The sequence below is a fragment of the Podarcis gaigeae genome, assembly GCF_964106915.1.
Source record: "Podarcis gaigeae genome assembly, chromosome: 9".
In the NCBI taxonomy this organism is placed as follows: domain Eukaryota; kingdom Metazoa; phylum Chordata; class Lepidosauria; order Squamata; family Lacertidae; genus Podarcis; species Podarcis gaigeae.
Window position 1 is genome coordinate 38,687,204 of NC_139685.1, and position 16,889 is coordinate 38,704,092.

Sequence of the window (16,889 nt, forward strand, 5' to 3'; positions counted from 1 at the left end):
GGCTTTACTGAAAGGTTTTCAATGTTTAGGCTACATTGTTGAACTGTTCAAACACATTGAATTAAGAGTGTTACAGCTTGGGTTACTTACAATTTTGCATCAGTTCTTTTAATTTCCCAAGCAATATTTTTGTAGTGATTCTCAGCCTGCACTCTTGCAAACATTTATATAAAAGTAAGTTTAACTTAATCCCTGGAACCTTCTTCTAAGAGTAAATGTGCTAAAGCTCATGCTATTTGTTGCAAATGTGAGTGCACAACTGAATTTATAGAGTTTGGAATGTTATTGTGGGTATTTTTTGTTAGTTTTTGTATAATATACACACACACACAAACAAAACGTGCATGCCTGTTTTTGCAATAGCTCTTCAGAACACTCAAGAACAAATGCAGACTTTCCATTCCCCTGTGATTACACCCAAAGTGGTTTCAGTAATGCATGGAACTCTGATTCACATGGGGTCACAACTGAACACATTGTTCCTTCATGAACTTCCTCAGTTTCCAGCTGAGAAACCAAATTGATTTTACTAGCTTAGAACAGATCTGCATTCTTGGTGCAGGTTCAGGAGCTGATTTCCTAGTCCCTACAAAATCAAATGCTGGTCAAAGGAAGGAAAAGCAGGTTCTTCAAGCTAAGGAGCTAAAAGTTCTGCGCACATCCCACATAACTGCCAGCAGCTTCTGTTGTTGTTCTCCCTGATCACATGAATGACACACAGAAGAGATGCAATCATGGCACGCGCTCTTCATATCGCTTCTGAAAACAGCCTTGATATGCACATATTGGGTCTCATTGTGCAAGGGCACTTGCAGCAGTGCATGAGCAATCCTTTAATTTTTCACATTTATGGTGCATGCACAGCAAAGCAGTCTTTTGTTTCTTCTTTTTAGGCACTCTTACTTTGACTATCAACATCAGGCCAGTGCCTTCACAGTACTATTTTTGGCGTTTTCTAAAAATGTTTATTTAATAATAAATATTTACTTAATAAACATTTAAGTACACATAATAAAAAAAGCAACAAATGCTCTTAAAATATACTGCTTGCTTTTTCACAATTTAATCTTGCATTTATCCAAGCATGGGCACCTGAACCTTGCTTCTGTGGCTCTTAAATGTCTCATGATTACCACCACCCCTCTTGAAATACCATGTCTAATCTTAGGCTGAATCGTAGGATGAAAGATCCAACCGATTTGCAACTCATGTACGGTAACTTGAATTCTTCGCCTGGTGTAGGCTTAGCTTTAGAGAACAGCAGGGTTCATGTTTTTGACAGCTGTGTGGGCAGAAAGAAATTTAGCAGGTTGAGCATTTCCGGGGGCAGTTCCTGAAATACAATGATGAGAAGAGCTTCACCTGTTGACATACTGTCTGCTGGACATCTTATTACTCATGTGTGGCCTCTGATTTACTCTTAGGCCCTCCACCCCATGTGCAAAAGAGGATACAAATATAGATACGACACAAAGCATTCACAACTTTGTGTCTTCTTTTGTGAGTGGGGCAGAGGTCGCCATCCCTGCACAATATGTTGGTTGCAGAAAATCTTGTTAGCAATCTGTCTCCATTTCTACCACATGGAGAGAGTTCACAGCCAGTGCCGAGTGAACAAAAAGTGTTCATTCAGCTAGCTATGTTCAAACTATACACTTTTAGAGGAATACTTTTATAACAGCTTGTGCCCTTCCTATATTTGGGTGGTCATTTGTGTTTATTCACATATTTAGTATTCACGGTTTTTGTTTCATTCCAGAGATATAGTTCTGGGTGAAAGCACAGAAATGAGACTTTGACTCCTGAAATAAACATCTGGAACATAACTCTTGCGTTTTCACAATCAGTCGGGAATGGCTTTGCTCCTTCCCTTCTGGCACACTTTTAAACAAAATGTTGCTCATAGACAAAACTGAAAAACATTAGCATAGCATCTTTTATACCATGTTTTGTTGCATCACAAGGCATTCCAGGCAGGGCACCATACTCTCCACAGCTTCCCATGGTTTGCACTGCACTTCCTGGTGAGGCCTAGTAAACTAAGCAGTAACCAACACCTGATTTTTAAAGAGAAATTTCTCCACCTCCTCTACAGAAGCAGCAGAAAACTGGCTCCTGTTTTGTAGAGAATTTTGAGAAACAGGGGAGAGAATTCATCCCAGCCTTATTAAAAAATGCCTTTCCTGAGGAAATAAAGCCTTTGCTGTGTATTTCCGTATGCAAAAGGGACGTTTTCTTCTCCCTCTTCTAATGTCACTTTAGATACAGACTTTTTGTTCAGCCACCAGCTTTATATGTGACATTGACCATGCTGGCATTTCATTTATTATAACCACGTTTCTGGAGCTTTAGGACCTAAAGCAAGATTTTCTAAAGTTAAAAATATGCTAGGTGAGTCATCTAAGACAATACTGGAAATTGCTGAAGGATAAAACAGAGAATATGGAAATCAAACTGTCACAGAAAAGAGTGCAAGCAGGTTTTGGACCTCATACCCCAAGATCGCTTCTCCAGGAAGGTTAAAAATATACGAACCCTCAATAATCTGTGATCATCTGATGTTCATTGGGCTGTCTTGAGATAACTTAGAATATCCTCTTATAAAAAGATGCTCAGTGTTAGTTGCAAACTTTTGCATGTGAATCACTTTGATACTGGAGTCACAATGCTGTAGTGGTTGGACTAGGACCTGGGAGACCAGGGTTTGAATCCCCACTCAGCCATGAAATCCACTGGGTGACCTTGGACCAGTCACTGCCTCTTAGTGTAGCCTACCTCACAGGGTTGGGGGGGATGGCAAGAGGAAGACGTATGATAGAAATCTAACTAACTAACTAACTAACTAACTAACTAACTAACTAACTTCCCCTTTGAAGCTAGCAACTAAGTATCCTCCTCACTTAGCAGGCCACCCCGTTGCTTCCCCTTTCTATGCAGATGATGCCGTCATCTTATCCAGAACAGCTGCGGACCTAGCAAATGCAGTTAATGCATTTATCGCCTATTGTAAGGCGGAAGCTCTTAATATTAATTATAAAAAATCAAAAGTCCTCCACTTCACTCGTTCTCGCAAACTCAAGATGGAGCCGCTTAAGATCACAGGTGGCTACTTAGAAAAGGTAAAAGCCTTTAAATATCTAGGCTTAATATTTACTTATAATCTCTCCTGGACCACCCATCTACAATCTGCCTCTCTTGCTGCAACCACGACCTCTAATGCCATTGTCCGATTTTATCACCAGAAAGGCGGCAAACACCTTCCAGCAGCAATTCAAATATTTAATGCCAAAGTTGTCCCTAAACTATTATATGGCTGCGAAGTATGGACTACAGCAATATCAGGTAACTTGGATCGCCCACTTCACATGTTTCTGAGACCTCTTTCCGGCGTCCCGAGATGTGTCTCAGGTGCAGCCCTACGACTTGAGTTCGCCCAGCCCTCAATCGAAAAACGAGCATGGAGTCGAGCCATTTCCTATAGCTCCCACCTATTAGCATCGGATGCTCGAATTAGAGGTGGTTGCTCCAATCTGATTTTAAGAGATATTCATGATTCTCCCTGGAAAACTACAATTAATCTCAAATTCCGCTCCCTTCTCAACTTGAACCGCAAAACTGTTTTTAACTTAGAGTGTATTAGCCCGGCGGCCCTACCTCCAATCAAAAAGAAGCTACAGCAACTTGACTTCTCTAACACAGCCTCCCATGCGAGAGGGCCGTGTTCAGGCTTAGCCCTAGCTATTCCACCCCCTGAAGGGATCCCTCTATACTGCTTCACAATTCCTTCGGAGGCTAAGCGAAGGGCCTTTACTTGTGCCCGTCTCAACTGTTTTCCTACAGCAGTTTTGTCGGGTCGTTACTCCAGAGTTCCCATCGCAAATAGAACATGCACCTGCAATGACACGGCTCTGGAGACTATGGAACATGTAATGCTCTTCTGTCCCAACTGGACAGATGAAAGATCTCGGTTTCTAACTCCTCTCATGAACAAGCTTCATCTCCCAATCCAGCCTTGGATAGTGTCCCTTCTTCTGCAGGATTCTGACTGTTGGATTACTGAGATGACAGCTAACTTCCTGCTTAGTGTGATGAAGAGGAAAGCGGCACCAACTTCTTCTTTAATACCACAGCTGTAGTCGATACGCCGCACAATCGAACCTGTTTTTGTATTCTCTGCCACTCGATGTTTTAAATCCCCTGTTACTTTTGTTATCCCCATTTTTTTAAAGTATTCGCCCAGGACGACATCTCCTTTTACCTCCCCACCCCCATTTTATGTTGTTATTTCTATGTATATTATGCTATGGCCACACGGCTAATGCAATAAATCGATTATTATTTATAACTAACTAACTAACTAATGGGAGTTGTATACATGGAAAGACCAAGAGGAAAATTGAAACAACAGTGCAATTAAAAAGAAATGCAGTTTGGAAACATTGAACAGAGACTCTGGAATGCCATTCCTAGGGAAGTTAGACTGGCTCCCTCCTTGTTGATCTTCAGCTGGCAGGTGACAACCTTTTATTCCAACAGGCCTTTAAGAACTGAAAGGAAAGGGCTACTGCTGTGATGCTTTGTTGTTGTTGTTGTTGTTGTTGTTGTTGTTATCATCAGTACTTTTAACATATATTGGTTTAAATCTATTAGTGCTGACTTCCTCTTTAATGACTATCTTTTCTATGTTTTTAGCTTTCTCTCTTTTATCTGTAAGCAGCCTTGAGTCCCAGTATGGGGAGAAGGCAAGATATAAATAAATATAATTAAATGATAATAATAATAGTCTGACATGAATCAGGAATAACTTATTTTGAAGGGAAGGATAAAACTTTTATCCCCCCCCCCCCGGGTTTATTGCATAATATTAGAGGGCATTCTTTAATATCTTAGTCATTGTGGATATGTATGAAGAGAAGCAAGAGACTCAAATTCCACAGCAAATAGCTGCCTAACTGCTTGCTTTTCTAATAAACAACCTAAGTCCTTGTTCTTCTTACAGTTTGATGTTAGTTCCCCTTCTTCCCATATTGCTGTTTGCACTCTAACAATGTTTTCTGTGCAGCAGAGCATGCAACTCAAGGACAACAGAGTGCTCATTAATACATGCTGCTCACAGACTACTGAAGCTGGTGTGTTGGCAGCATGATTAGGATTATGGATGAATGCCTTAGATTGGACCAATGCTCCATTGTGCATTTTCACCTACCCAAAAAGGTGCACTGCTGTTATCCATAACACCATTGCTTAAGCAACACTCTGGTGTGCCAAATGCTTTGCCAACTTTATCTCCTCCATCTACAGTTACTTGGCCTAAGGTATATGGCCAAAGCAGGCACAGTGCCTGCCATCACTACCCTATCCATTCCAATTTTTGCTGTCTGAGGCAAAGGACAACATTGCACTTCATATTACATGTATAGAAGCTGCCAGGACTGGCTGAATAATCTTAATTCAACACTGGCACTAAGACCGCATCTTCCACCATGCCCGAGGACAGCAGGCTAGTTTATGGGGTGCCTGACAGGCTGTATGATACACCCAGCTCAGCAGAACTAGCGAGCTTGGCCAAAGATCCTGTAGCCCACAGCATTTGACACCTGAGGTAACTAAAGGGATAGGAAGGCTGCAGCCTCACTGCCACAGGGGAGCCTAATATTGTTTAAATGTCTGTGGAGAAGCCTTGGATTGGCTCCAGAGGTTCCCTCCTTCTCCAGAGGAAGCCTTTCTATAATGGAAGAAGCACCTTGTGCCTTTGGATCCAACCCATGTCTCTAATAATAATAATAATAAATTTTATTTATATCCCGCCCTCCCCAGCCGAAGCCGGGCTCAGGGCGGCTAACAACACTAAAACAGTACAACATTATAAAACATTATAAAAATGAATTAAAATCAAAATTGATGGCAACCATAAACTAAAGTTTTGTAAAGATTGCCAAAGGAGGGAGTCAGGCTGCGCCCTCTAAGCAGGTAAATGGACAGCACAGGGCACTTGAATATTTTCAAAGGACCTACAGGCATATGATTAAAGAGACAACTCAGCTGATTAAAATGTTCTTTCTAAATTGCTTTTGCATTTTTGTTGTTTTGTTGTTTAGTCATTTAGTTGTGTCTGACTCTTCATGACCCCATGGACCAGAGCACACCAGGCACTCCTGTCTTCCACTGCCTCCTGCAGTTTGGTCAAACTCATGCTGGTAGCTTCAAGAACACTATCCAACCATTTCGTCCTCTGTCGTCCCCTTCTCCTTGTCCTCCATCTTTCCCAACATCAGGGTCTTTTCCAGGGAGTCTTCTTTTCTCATGAGGTGGCCAAAGTATTGGAGCCTCAGCTTAATGATCTGTCCTTCCAGTGAGCACTTTGCATTATACAGGTCCTTAATTCTGTTTAGGAAAGGTATTCTCCCTCCCCATAGATATATATTTCAACTATATCATCTATCTATCTATCTATCTATCTATCTATCTATCTATCTATCTATCTATCATCTATCTGTTGTGACGTGGGGTTTGTGATTTCAGCTCTCTTGACATAATATGCTGGAGACAGTTCTCTAGTAACACTTCTTTATTAAAGCAACAAGACTGAAGACTGAGGAGGGGAGAGCTACATTTATAGGGACAGGGAACAAACTAGAAAGGATACATTTTGGAGGGAACAATATCAGGCAATCACAGTCCTGCCTTTTGGAGGCAACCAATAAGACAGAGGATCCAAATACAGCAGCTTAAATGAACCAATAGTAGCTGTACCCTCTGGAACCAAAAGGCAGTTACTTTACCCTAATGCAAATACAGACAATAATAATGCAGATATAAAATCCTTTGACTCAATACACAACTCTATCTATCTATCTATCTATCTATCTATCTATCTATCATCTATCTATCTAAAGTTTAAGAAAAGTGAAATAAAATATATTGGTCAAAAACAAGCCGGAATATAATAGAATTTTATATATACCATCTCAGCCACAGGCATTCACAGTCACATTTACCAGCTATTTGCTATGTCAAATATAAGCCAGAGTTAATTATGCAGCACAACCATCTCACAACTAGACATTCTTTAGAGGACCTGCAAGGCACCCTCCCTGCTAACATATCTTAAGTCAACGAAGCCACACAGAAGTGATTGGTGATCAAAACTTTGCCAGTTTTCTCCATTTGCTATTACTTCTCATGGCAGGAATAAAAATCCTGTGGTAAGTTTCAACCAAGTGGACATGCATACTTTGAAACAGAATGGTAGAACAACTGAAAACTTCTAAAAAAGCAAAGAGTCAAATACAAGATCAGCTACAGCTACCATGGTATAATTCTTAGCAGCAGCACCAAATTTTGAATGCAACTCCACAGCCAGTCTGAAGCTGTATTTAAGATCAGTGCTGGGATTCTAGAATTCAGAGCTGAGCATGCACTTACAGATCATTAAAAACACAGTGTTGGCATGCTGGTGTGCTAACAGCTGCTGAACAAACCTAACGTTTGCATTTCTAATACATCTGAAATGTCGGTCTCTCAAAATTCCAGATATCCATCAGAGAATTGTGGCAATCTTTGTGCAGGGTTTCTTTTCTTTCCTTTCTTTCTTTTAAAAAAGAAAATCATAATGACCAAATAACAAAACGACAGTTGCTGGAGTTTCCCACCTATCAGTGTTAACATAGAATATAGTAAGCGTACTCACCATTCACTTCAATAGCTAAGAATAAGAAGAAGCAACTAAATGGCATCTCTGTCTTGTTTCAGAGAAATAAAGAGCAAGTGTTGTCCCACAGATTTCACCCAAAACCTCAGCAGTCTCTATTTCTGGTTAGAAGAAGCTTCCTTTCCATTCCATTCCTTGCTTTCTGTCTCTAATTCTCCTTTGCAACCTCTCTCTCTCTCTCTCTCTCTCTCTCTGTCTGAGCAGAGCCATCCAACTCAGAAAAAAGAGTGGTGTGTGGGGGAAGTTTCAAAGAACAGACTGTCTCTCCTTCTTTACTCCAGGTTCCCGTTTCTGTGTCTGTTGGGAAACATGTGCTTTGATCAAAGCTATTATGACCCAAATAGTCATTTTATCAATACAGCTAAAATTGATTTATTTTAAATTACTGACTGGGAAGCGATTAGACAAGTGTAATCTCATTTAACTAGGTCTTTTCTAACCAAAAGCACGAGCTAACTTTCATAGGAGAGATTTTTTTCTCCTCAAAAAAGGAAAACTCACAACAAACAAACAATGTTCATCTGGCTATAGAAATGTGCAATCGTGAATTCATTTCCTATAACAGAGCTGTGATTCATAACTTCATGAGTTATGTGGACAGGACAGGAGAAAAGAAACACATTCTATCCAGAAATATTAGGATTTTAAAATATATATAAAGGAACTTGTTATTTGAGCTACCATGGGGCATTAACATGTAATTAATGTTGATTGTTAAAATATCTCAGCCCCCTGAGTTTCTATGAGTTCCAACATAGTGCAGTAATCACTACCATTTATTTAATGTTCAATATTTTATCAATACACTATTAGAAGTGCTATGAGTTTGTGGGTGCCAAACACCTATAATCAGTGGTGAAGTTGCATGCTCCACTACTGGGGGCAGAAAGCAGGCGTGGGTGTAGCTGGCACACCCCCCCGGGGGCATGATGCATGCCCTGGGGGGGCATGGCACACATCCTGGAGGCGTGGCACACTGCCTGTGGAGGCATGCTGCGTGTTCTGGGGGCGTGATGCACTGCCTATGAGGGTGTGGTGCATGGTGCATTTCGGGGGGGGGGGGGGCTGCCGCGATGGCACCCTACCAGAATAGTGGTGCCGGGGGTGGTGTGCTCCCTCCACACCCCCATTCCTCCACCAGTGCCTATGATCCCCAGACCTAGTAAGTGTTAGAATTTAATCAGTGTTTGGAGTATTAAACTGGGTGCCAGACACTGAACCCCTGGATTCAGCAAGTGTTAACATATAAAACATATAAGCCAGGCCAGTTCCCTGATGAGGTAATCACCTGGGAGATGAGCCATTAAGGAATATGATAGGCTATTAAGAAAGCCAATGAGAGGGAGATCTGTGTCAGATGGCAAGTTGGTAGGGCCCTTCCTTCAGCTCTGAGATAGAAGATCAAAAAGCCAGAGTTTTAGAGTTGAAAGTATGTGGGATGTGACCCAGCAGGAAAAGGTTGCAGGCTAGAAAAGGCAGAGGGAGAGCATGCTTGAATCCAAGGCTGCAGCGATGGGAAAAACAAGACCCTTTTGGGGTGTTAATGCTGTGAACCCCTCCATTGTAGGCTCAGGTTGTATATAGGTGTAACTAAACCATATATAATAAAGACAGCACAGTCTTCACTGCGCCTCATTCCTGAAAGGAACCACGAACCCTAGGTAAGCACACCTGGAACACCTAGAATCTCACAGCACTCAGAGATTGGGGGTGCACGCAGCAGTATTCTTGCTTGAGTGCTTATGTGGTGCACTACAGTTTTTGACATGAGAAACAATAGGTTGGAATTTCTTCTCCACCACAAAGGTCACTGAAGAGGCATGAGAGCATTATGTTCACCCTAATCTTTCCCTGTCATGCTGCTCTGAAGACAAATAAGAATTACAAAAACTGTACACTGAAAAGTGCCGGGGTAATTAATTGAATAAATATGTGTGATTGTTTATGTGGAAGTGAACTCACTGTGCTGAACACCCTCCTAATGCTATAGCTTATAGGCTTGCCCTAAAATATCTGAGATGTGAGCTGGAGTTCATGGGTGCATCATGCTCCTCACTCTTAGCTCATTGGTTGCAAAATAATAGAACAGGAATGGCTATAGTTGTTGCACCAGTACCAGCAGGTAAAAGATGCTTCTAGCCACTGGGCCTCTAGTGACAGAAAAAGTTCCAGAAGTACCCACAGACCTGCTCCTTCAGTGGAGTGCAACCCAGTCCAGAACAGGCAGTTGACCAATCTCAGAGCCCACACAACCTTTTCTGAATCACATGTTATGGAGAAATAGAGTTGAGTGTCACCAGAATACTGATGGCACCTTGACCCCCCCAACTCTAATTGCCACTCCCAATGGCTTTGTGCTGGTCCCGTGAGTTACCCGAGAGGCGAGGTCCAAGTCTGTGGTCAAAGGGGCAACATGGAGGCAGTCCGTAGAAGCTGAAGCTGGGTGCAGCGCTGGGAGCCGGGTGAAGTCAGGAACAGGCTTGCAAGCAGGGAGCCAGGGCGGGTCAGGATCTCAGGCAGAAAAGCAGGACAGGGTTCAAGTAAGACCTAGCAACCAACAATGTTGCTCCCGCAACTTGGGATTGGGGCTGGCCGGCTTTTATCTGCCCCAAGGCATAGGGCAGCCCCGATCCTCTGGTGACTCGCCTTTCCTGGCCTGGAGGCAAGCACTCCTCCTGAGGGAACTTAGTTCCCTCCACCTCTCTGCCCTGAGCCTCTGCAGCTCAGGAGAGGCTGGAGGGTTACTGGACCCAGAGGCAACCTCAGCTTCCTCTGATGGGGCTGAGAGTGGAGCACCGGCAGGCAATGGGTCCTCCCTCACCCTAGGAGCCAGAGCAGACTCAGCTGATGCCTGCACCTGAGGATCCAGCACAGGTGAGGACCCTTCAGGCTCATGCCCCAGCCCCGACTCAGCTGGCTCTGGAGGCGGGGAATCCTGTGCAGGCTGGGATCCCTCAGGTTCAGCATCCGAGTCTGAATCCCATGCCATCACAAGCTTCATTTGGATATTAAATAACACTGGGGATAGACTAGTGTCCTGAGACAACGTGTAGCATAACCCAAAAACAAGCTCATGTGGGTGTTTTGCCCAACATCCGGCTTGAAAAATAGTTCTGGGCACCTGTAACTTATTTGCTAATTTGTGACATTTGGGATCTTTAGGTATTATACTACAATGACTTTTGCTTTTTATCTAACGGCTACCTATAACCGTTGGAACTTTCAGTTCTTGTGAACCTGCAAAGAAAAAAGAAAAGAAAAGAAAAGGACTAAAGGCCAATACCCAAATATTTGCATTTGTATTTGAGGTTCAAATTGCCCCTACCTTAATTTGAGCTCTAATATAGCTAAAAATAAATGCCTATTACCATTACACAAAACAAACAACTGCCAATCATCCTCACAATACAGTGGGTAATATTTGCACTCTGAGGAAAAAACGTTTTTTACTATATCTGCAGTTGAACCACTTTGCCGTATTTGAACAAGAAGAAATTCACCCTAGCTGTGAGGGCAGCACTGAAATGTTTGACAAATACTTCACAATCCAGATATAAATATTTTAAGTTTTGTAGCAAGACTGCTATTTATACAAGAATATAGTTGGTTTGTGTTTACTTAGGGCATTGGGACGTCTTAGAAAAAGCGCTGTGGTTTTTAAATTAAATGCAGAGTATAAGAAATAGATATTCAAATGTTTAGACATATCTGATGATTGCCACCTTGTGCATGTCCGTTAAGCCACTTATAATCCTAGAATTATAGAGTTGGAAGGGACATGAGGGTCATCTAGTCCAACCCCCTGCAATGCAGGAATCTCAACTAAAGCATCCATGACAGATGGTCATCCAACATCTGCTTAAAAGCCTCCACAACTTCCTGAAGGAGTGTGTTCATCAAACAGCTCTTATTGTCAGAAAGTTATTCCTGATGTTTAGTCGGAATCTCCTTTCTTGTAACGCGAATCCATTGGTTTGGATCCTACTCCCCAGAGCAGGAGAAAACAAGCTTGCTCCATATTCCATTGCAACAGCCCTTTAGATATTTGAAGGTGAATATGCTATTGCCAGTTACCTTGTCCAACCCACATTTTACCAGCTTCCTCGCAAGAACATCATGAGGAACTCTGTCAAAACCCTTACTGTAATCAAGATAAAGTACATCTACAGCATTCCCCTGATCCACCAAGCTTGTAACTCCATCAAAAAAAGAAATGAGATTCGTCTAGCATGACTTATTTTTGAGAAACCATGCTGGGCTTTAGACATTCCAGTATCCTTTTTCTAAGTGCTCACAGACCGACTGTTGAATTATCTGTTCTATGACCTTTCCTGCTATTGATGCCAAGGTCCCTGGTCGGTAGTTACCTGGGTCTTCTTTTTCTCCCTTTTTGAAGATGGGAACAACATTTGCTCACCTGCAGTCTGCCGAGACCTCTCCTGTTCTCCAAGAATTCTACAAGATTATAGACAGAGACTCTGAGATTACAAGCTCCTTTTGTACCCTTGGGTACAGGTAGATCTCACCAGGCCCTGGAGATTTGAATTCATTTAAAGTAACTCGGTGTTTTCTTACTACCTCTTCTCTTATCTTGGGCTGCAGCTCCCTCATTGCATCGTTTATTCTGTTATCACCAGGTTGGGTCTTCCTTTCCTTTTGGATGAAGACAGAGCTAAAGTAGGTGTTGAGCAGTTGGGGCTTCTCTCTGCCACCCAATAGCACTTCTCTGTCTTTTCCACACAGAGGACCTACTACTTGCTTGTTCCTCCTCTTGCTTTGAACATAGCTGAAGAAACATTTTAAATTAATTTATCCTATCTTGCAAGCCTGAGCTCATTCTGAACTATGGCTTGCCTGACCTTCACTTTGCAACTGTAGGCTACTCATATATATTCCTACTTAATGATTTCCCCTTTCTTCTGTTTCTTAAATATGCCCTTATTAAATATCAGCTCCTTATGCAGCCACACCGGTTTCTTTAGATGCCTCCCACTTTTATTTTTTGTTGGAATTGTCCTCATTTGTGCCTTCAATAAGAAACTCCCATCCATCTTGGATTCCCTTCTCTTTGAGTACTTCTGGGATCTCATCCAGCACTTCCTTAAGCTTGTGCATAACTCTTTTCAACTGGCATTATTAATTACATTCTATCCCCTTGATCCTCAACCAGTCTTAACCATCTTGGTGCCATTCAGATGTTTTGGACTAAAATACCATCAGACGCTGCCAGAATGTAGTGCCTGGGACTGATGGAAGGTGTAGTCCAAAACAGGCCGGCAAATGTTGAACTCCTTCCCAAGTGCTGATCCCTATAGAGCCAGAATGGCAACTTCCATACCCCAAGAAGGAGGCATCAGCAGAACTCCAAGATCTGCAGAAGGACCAAAACCAAAACCCTTTAGATAATACACTAATGAAATTACTCTCTCCCGTCTCCCATAAACAGATCAGTGGCTGGTTTTCTGCTTCTGATGTAACTAAATCTCTATTCTGATTTCCAGTACCATCCAAGCCCCTTGTAGCAATTTGACCCCCTTAACTTGAAGTGGTTTGACCTTTTCAACTTCCTTTTAACTTTTTAGAAGTTCCTTCTTTTGAAAATAAATCTGAGGAAGCTGGATGTTCTGGGGGACATTAAGAACATGTGATTATGCTGTTCTTGATCTTCTATTATTGTGACTCATTTCACTTTCTGTATTGTGCTGATGGCAGCCATCACCATCTTCTGTAATACTTCTGCTTCGATCTGCGGAACTTGTGTGTTTACAAGCACCACTTAATGGTATGCAATGACTCTTTTAATCTGGCAGCTCCCTGCCTGTTGACATTAGGCATGTACACTTGCTGTGTTGTTTTAGATGAGTCAAAGAAAATCCCCTGTGTTACAACACGAAACAACCTGGTCAACAAAATGTATTGGCAATATTTATGATACACTTATCAATTGTTTCTTAATTCACAAACAAAAGCCATGTAATACGTGCAAGAAGTCACGAACTAATAGAAGTCAAATAAATATTCTATCAACAGGAATGCTTAGAATGGTGTGTAACCACAAAGAAACACTGAAGTTGAGGCAGAAAGCCTTTCCACAGTTCATATCTATATCAAAGTTTGGTTGAGAATGAACTGGAGCCTGTTGATGGAATATTTATTTGACTTCTATTAGTTTGTGACTTCTTGCACTTATTATATGGCTTAATTTAGAAACAATTGATAGTGTTTCATAAATATTGCCCACGCCTTGCCTTTTGTTGATTAGTGTTGTTTTAGATGCCTGCTAAAAGCTTAGTAATAATAATAATTTAAAATAAAATGTATTTTTTCTTTTTCTTTCTTTCTTTTTGTTGTTCCTCCATTTCCTTCTTCTTTCTACCTCTGTTCTTTTTTAGATTAAGTATTTTTTTTCTTCAGTTTGTAATAAAAATATACTTTGCATTGGGTATGAACTTTTGTATATCTTTAGACAAGTATCAATACTTTTTAAAAAATCAATATTTAAATACATATTTAAATTTGAACTTTTTATAAACCATACTTAAATGCATATTTTATACCAATGTACACATTTCTAAATGTATTTCATCCCACAATTCATAATTTTCTCACATTTGCGTATATGTTTTGAGCCATGAACTGTATCACCAAATTCAGATTAGTGTGAAATTCAGAGGATAATTTTCTTTTGATTCATGCATTCACCTGGGAGGTGTGAATTAGGTAGGTTTGCATAGGAAGGTGAGCCAAATAAAATTCTCCTCCATCCCTGCCCACCTGTAAATCGACTGATCCTGTCAATTATGAGGGCAGACTATATTCAGAGGCTTAGAAACCTACTTGGGATAGGCAGCACTTATGGATTCTACAAGAATAATTGCTAATGTAAGTGACCAACATTCAACAATTATTTTGTTACTCTTGTAGAAGCCACCGAAAGCAATGCTTGAATAGTTAAATCCACAAAACAGTTTAATTCAAATTAATTGGCTCTAGTACAAGAGTACCACAGTTTAACTTGTTTGCTTTGCAAAGCATGGAAAGTACTGATATCTATGGACACAGAGTCAGAATGACTGACCAAATGTATTCAGATACTTTGGCTTAGCTTTCCCAGTGATCCTTCATGCTTTGTCAGCAGAAGAAAATATATGGAGATGAGCAACAGAACTGCAGAAACTGTATTAACATGACTGAGATGAAAAAGCAGCCGAAACCTCTTAAAGATTAGTTTGAGCCAGAATTCATTGGGGCTTATCCCCAGAATCTCCTTTGTGTGAAACCTAGAATATATGATATGCTGGGGCTAATGCATTTGAATTGGTAAGCAATATTGCAGACAGATACCAGCAGAAATTGTGCAAGGAATGGTTTTCTCATTCGGGAACGCAGCTCTCCTGGAGGCTGATTCAAGAGAACATCGCCAAATTCCCAGCAAGTTTTATATGTCCCTCAGGTTCCTTTTGCAACTGGATCAATGACAAGAAGCAGATTCAAAGCTTCATTTCAGCTTTGCTGGTCTAGACCAGAAAGAAATCTCAGGCTACAGGGCAAATATATATATCCATAGAACAAACTTGCATCAGATTTATATGAGCACAAGTGGAATCTCCAACAAAACATTGCAGTGTGTGGTGCTCCTGTTCAGGGTTCCAGCCAACCAGTCGTGCCCACTCTCATGATTCTATTTCTTCTTTCTCACTCTTTTTACACATAGAATCATAGAATCATAGACATAGAAGGGACCACAAGAGTCATCTAGTCCAACCCCCTGCAATGCAGGAATCTTTTGCCCATCATGGGGCTTGAACTCACAAAGCCTCTCCTCCTCCCGGAGGGGAGGGGTTGTGAGCGGGAAACGATTCCCATGTCATGCAGGGGGCGCTCCGCCCCCTGCTTCAACTCCAGGGGCTGGCGTGCCACACTCCTCCCCGGTTGGGCACTCAATAGGGAAGCTTGGCGGGGGCTTGGCTTGCTGTTCAAATGCGGCCGCGCCAGCCATCCCCACCATTGCACACACATTTTCTTCGGTCATGGATGCCCGTGTGGCGGGGGGCCATGGCACGACCCTCGGTGACATGAGGAGAGAGCCTATAGTTGTATTAGCATCAACAGGCTCCACCTTCTGGTGAATAAACCCCCTTTGGGCTCACCCCTCTCCGAGTGGGTGGAGTCTAATGTTCCGTGGTCCGATGCCTAAGCCAATACCTTCTCACATGCTGTAATCAATAAAGTTGTGGCCTTTTCCTTACCCATTAACCTTACACACTGTGTCCACGTGTTTTTATTTCCCAAGCGGGGATCGGGTCCTCGAATCACAACCCTAAGATTAACAGTCCCATGCTCTACCAACTGAGCCAAATTAGCACACACATGTCAATAATTTGTCCCCACTGTGGTAAACTTTTCTATCTTCTTCAAACCAACCCAGTGCTTGTTCTACTCTGTGTGGGCCTTGACTTCTGCCCCAAAGTCCTGGCCTGGGTGCACTGCTACACTCACTTGCTACCTGAATGGAAGAGAGCTCTGGATTTAAAAGAACTAAGTCTGTTCAGTTAGTCCCTTTGCTGCCACCTGTTATTTAAGCAGCTTTCTTTAGGAGCAAAACCTGACTTTTATTTACATTTCCTATGTTCTGTTACTGTGACATAGCTTGATCCTAAGAAAGACTGAAAAAAAATATATAAGTTGACCATCTCCTATAGTATTCCAACATGGGTTATAGGACCTATAACTAAAATAAAAAACCAGAATCAATGCAAATGTGTCCAGTTTACATAACATAGCCAGTTGCAGACACTAAGGTGGCATATATAATATACCTTTAAAGCACATTCAGAGCATATTTTCCCTCTGAAAGAATTCTGGGCACTGTAGGTTACCCTTAAAAAAATTACAATTCCCAGTAATACTTAACAAACTACAGCCCCCCAGAATTCTCTGAGGGGGGAAATATGCTCTGAATGTGCTTTAAAGGTATATTATGTGCACAGCCTAAGCATTCCAAGCGCAAATCTCAAGATTTTTTGTGTGCAGAATTTCAAATCCCTAACTCATAGATTTCTTTCTGTTGGAAGCAATTTGCATTTAAATAATAATGTGCCCTTTATCTTTGCCCTGAACAATTTATTTATTGGCTCCATGAAACAATTTGAAGAGAGGATAAAAGATCATTCAGACA

At 41.6% G+C, this 16,889-nt stretch overlaps 1 protein-coding gene across 1 annotated transcript in view; it reads right to left on the bottom strand.

Moving 5' to 3' along the window:
- Nucleotides 1-7,961, bottom strand: part of RXFP1 (relaxin family peptide receptor 1) — a 28,517-nt gene extending 20,556 nt beyond the window's left edge. The window contains exon 1 of the mRNA XM_083755661.1: nt 7,691-7,961. Coding sequence (XP_083611787.1) covers nt 7,691-7,736 — 46 coding nt within the window. The 5' untranslated portion in view covers nt 7,737-7,961. The remainder of the gene's footprint in view (nt 1-7,690) is intronic.
- Nucleotides 7,962-16,889: the final 8,928 nt, after the last annotated feature.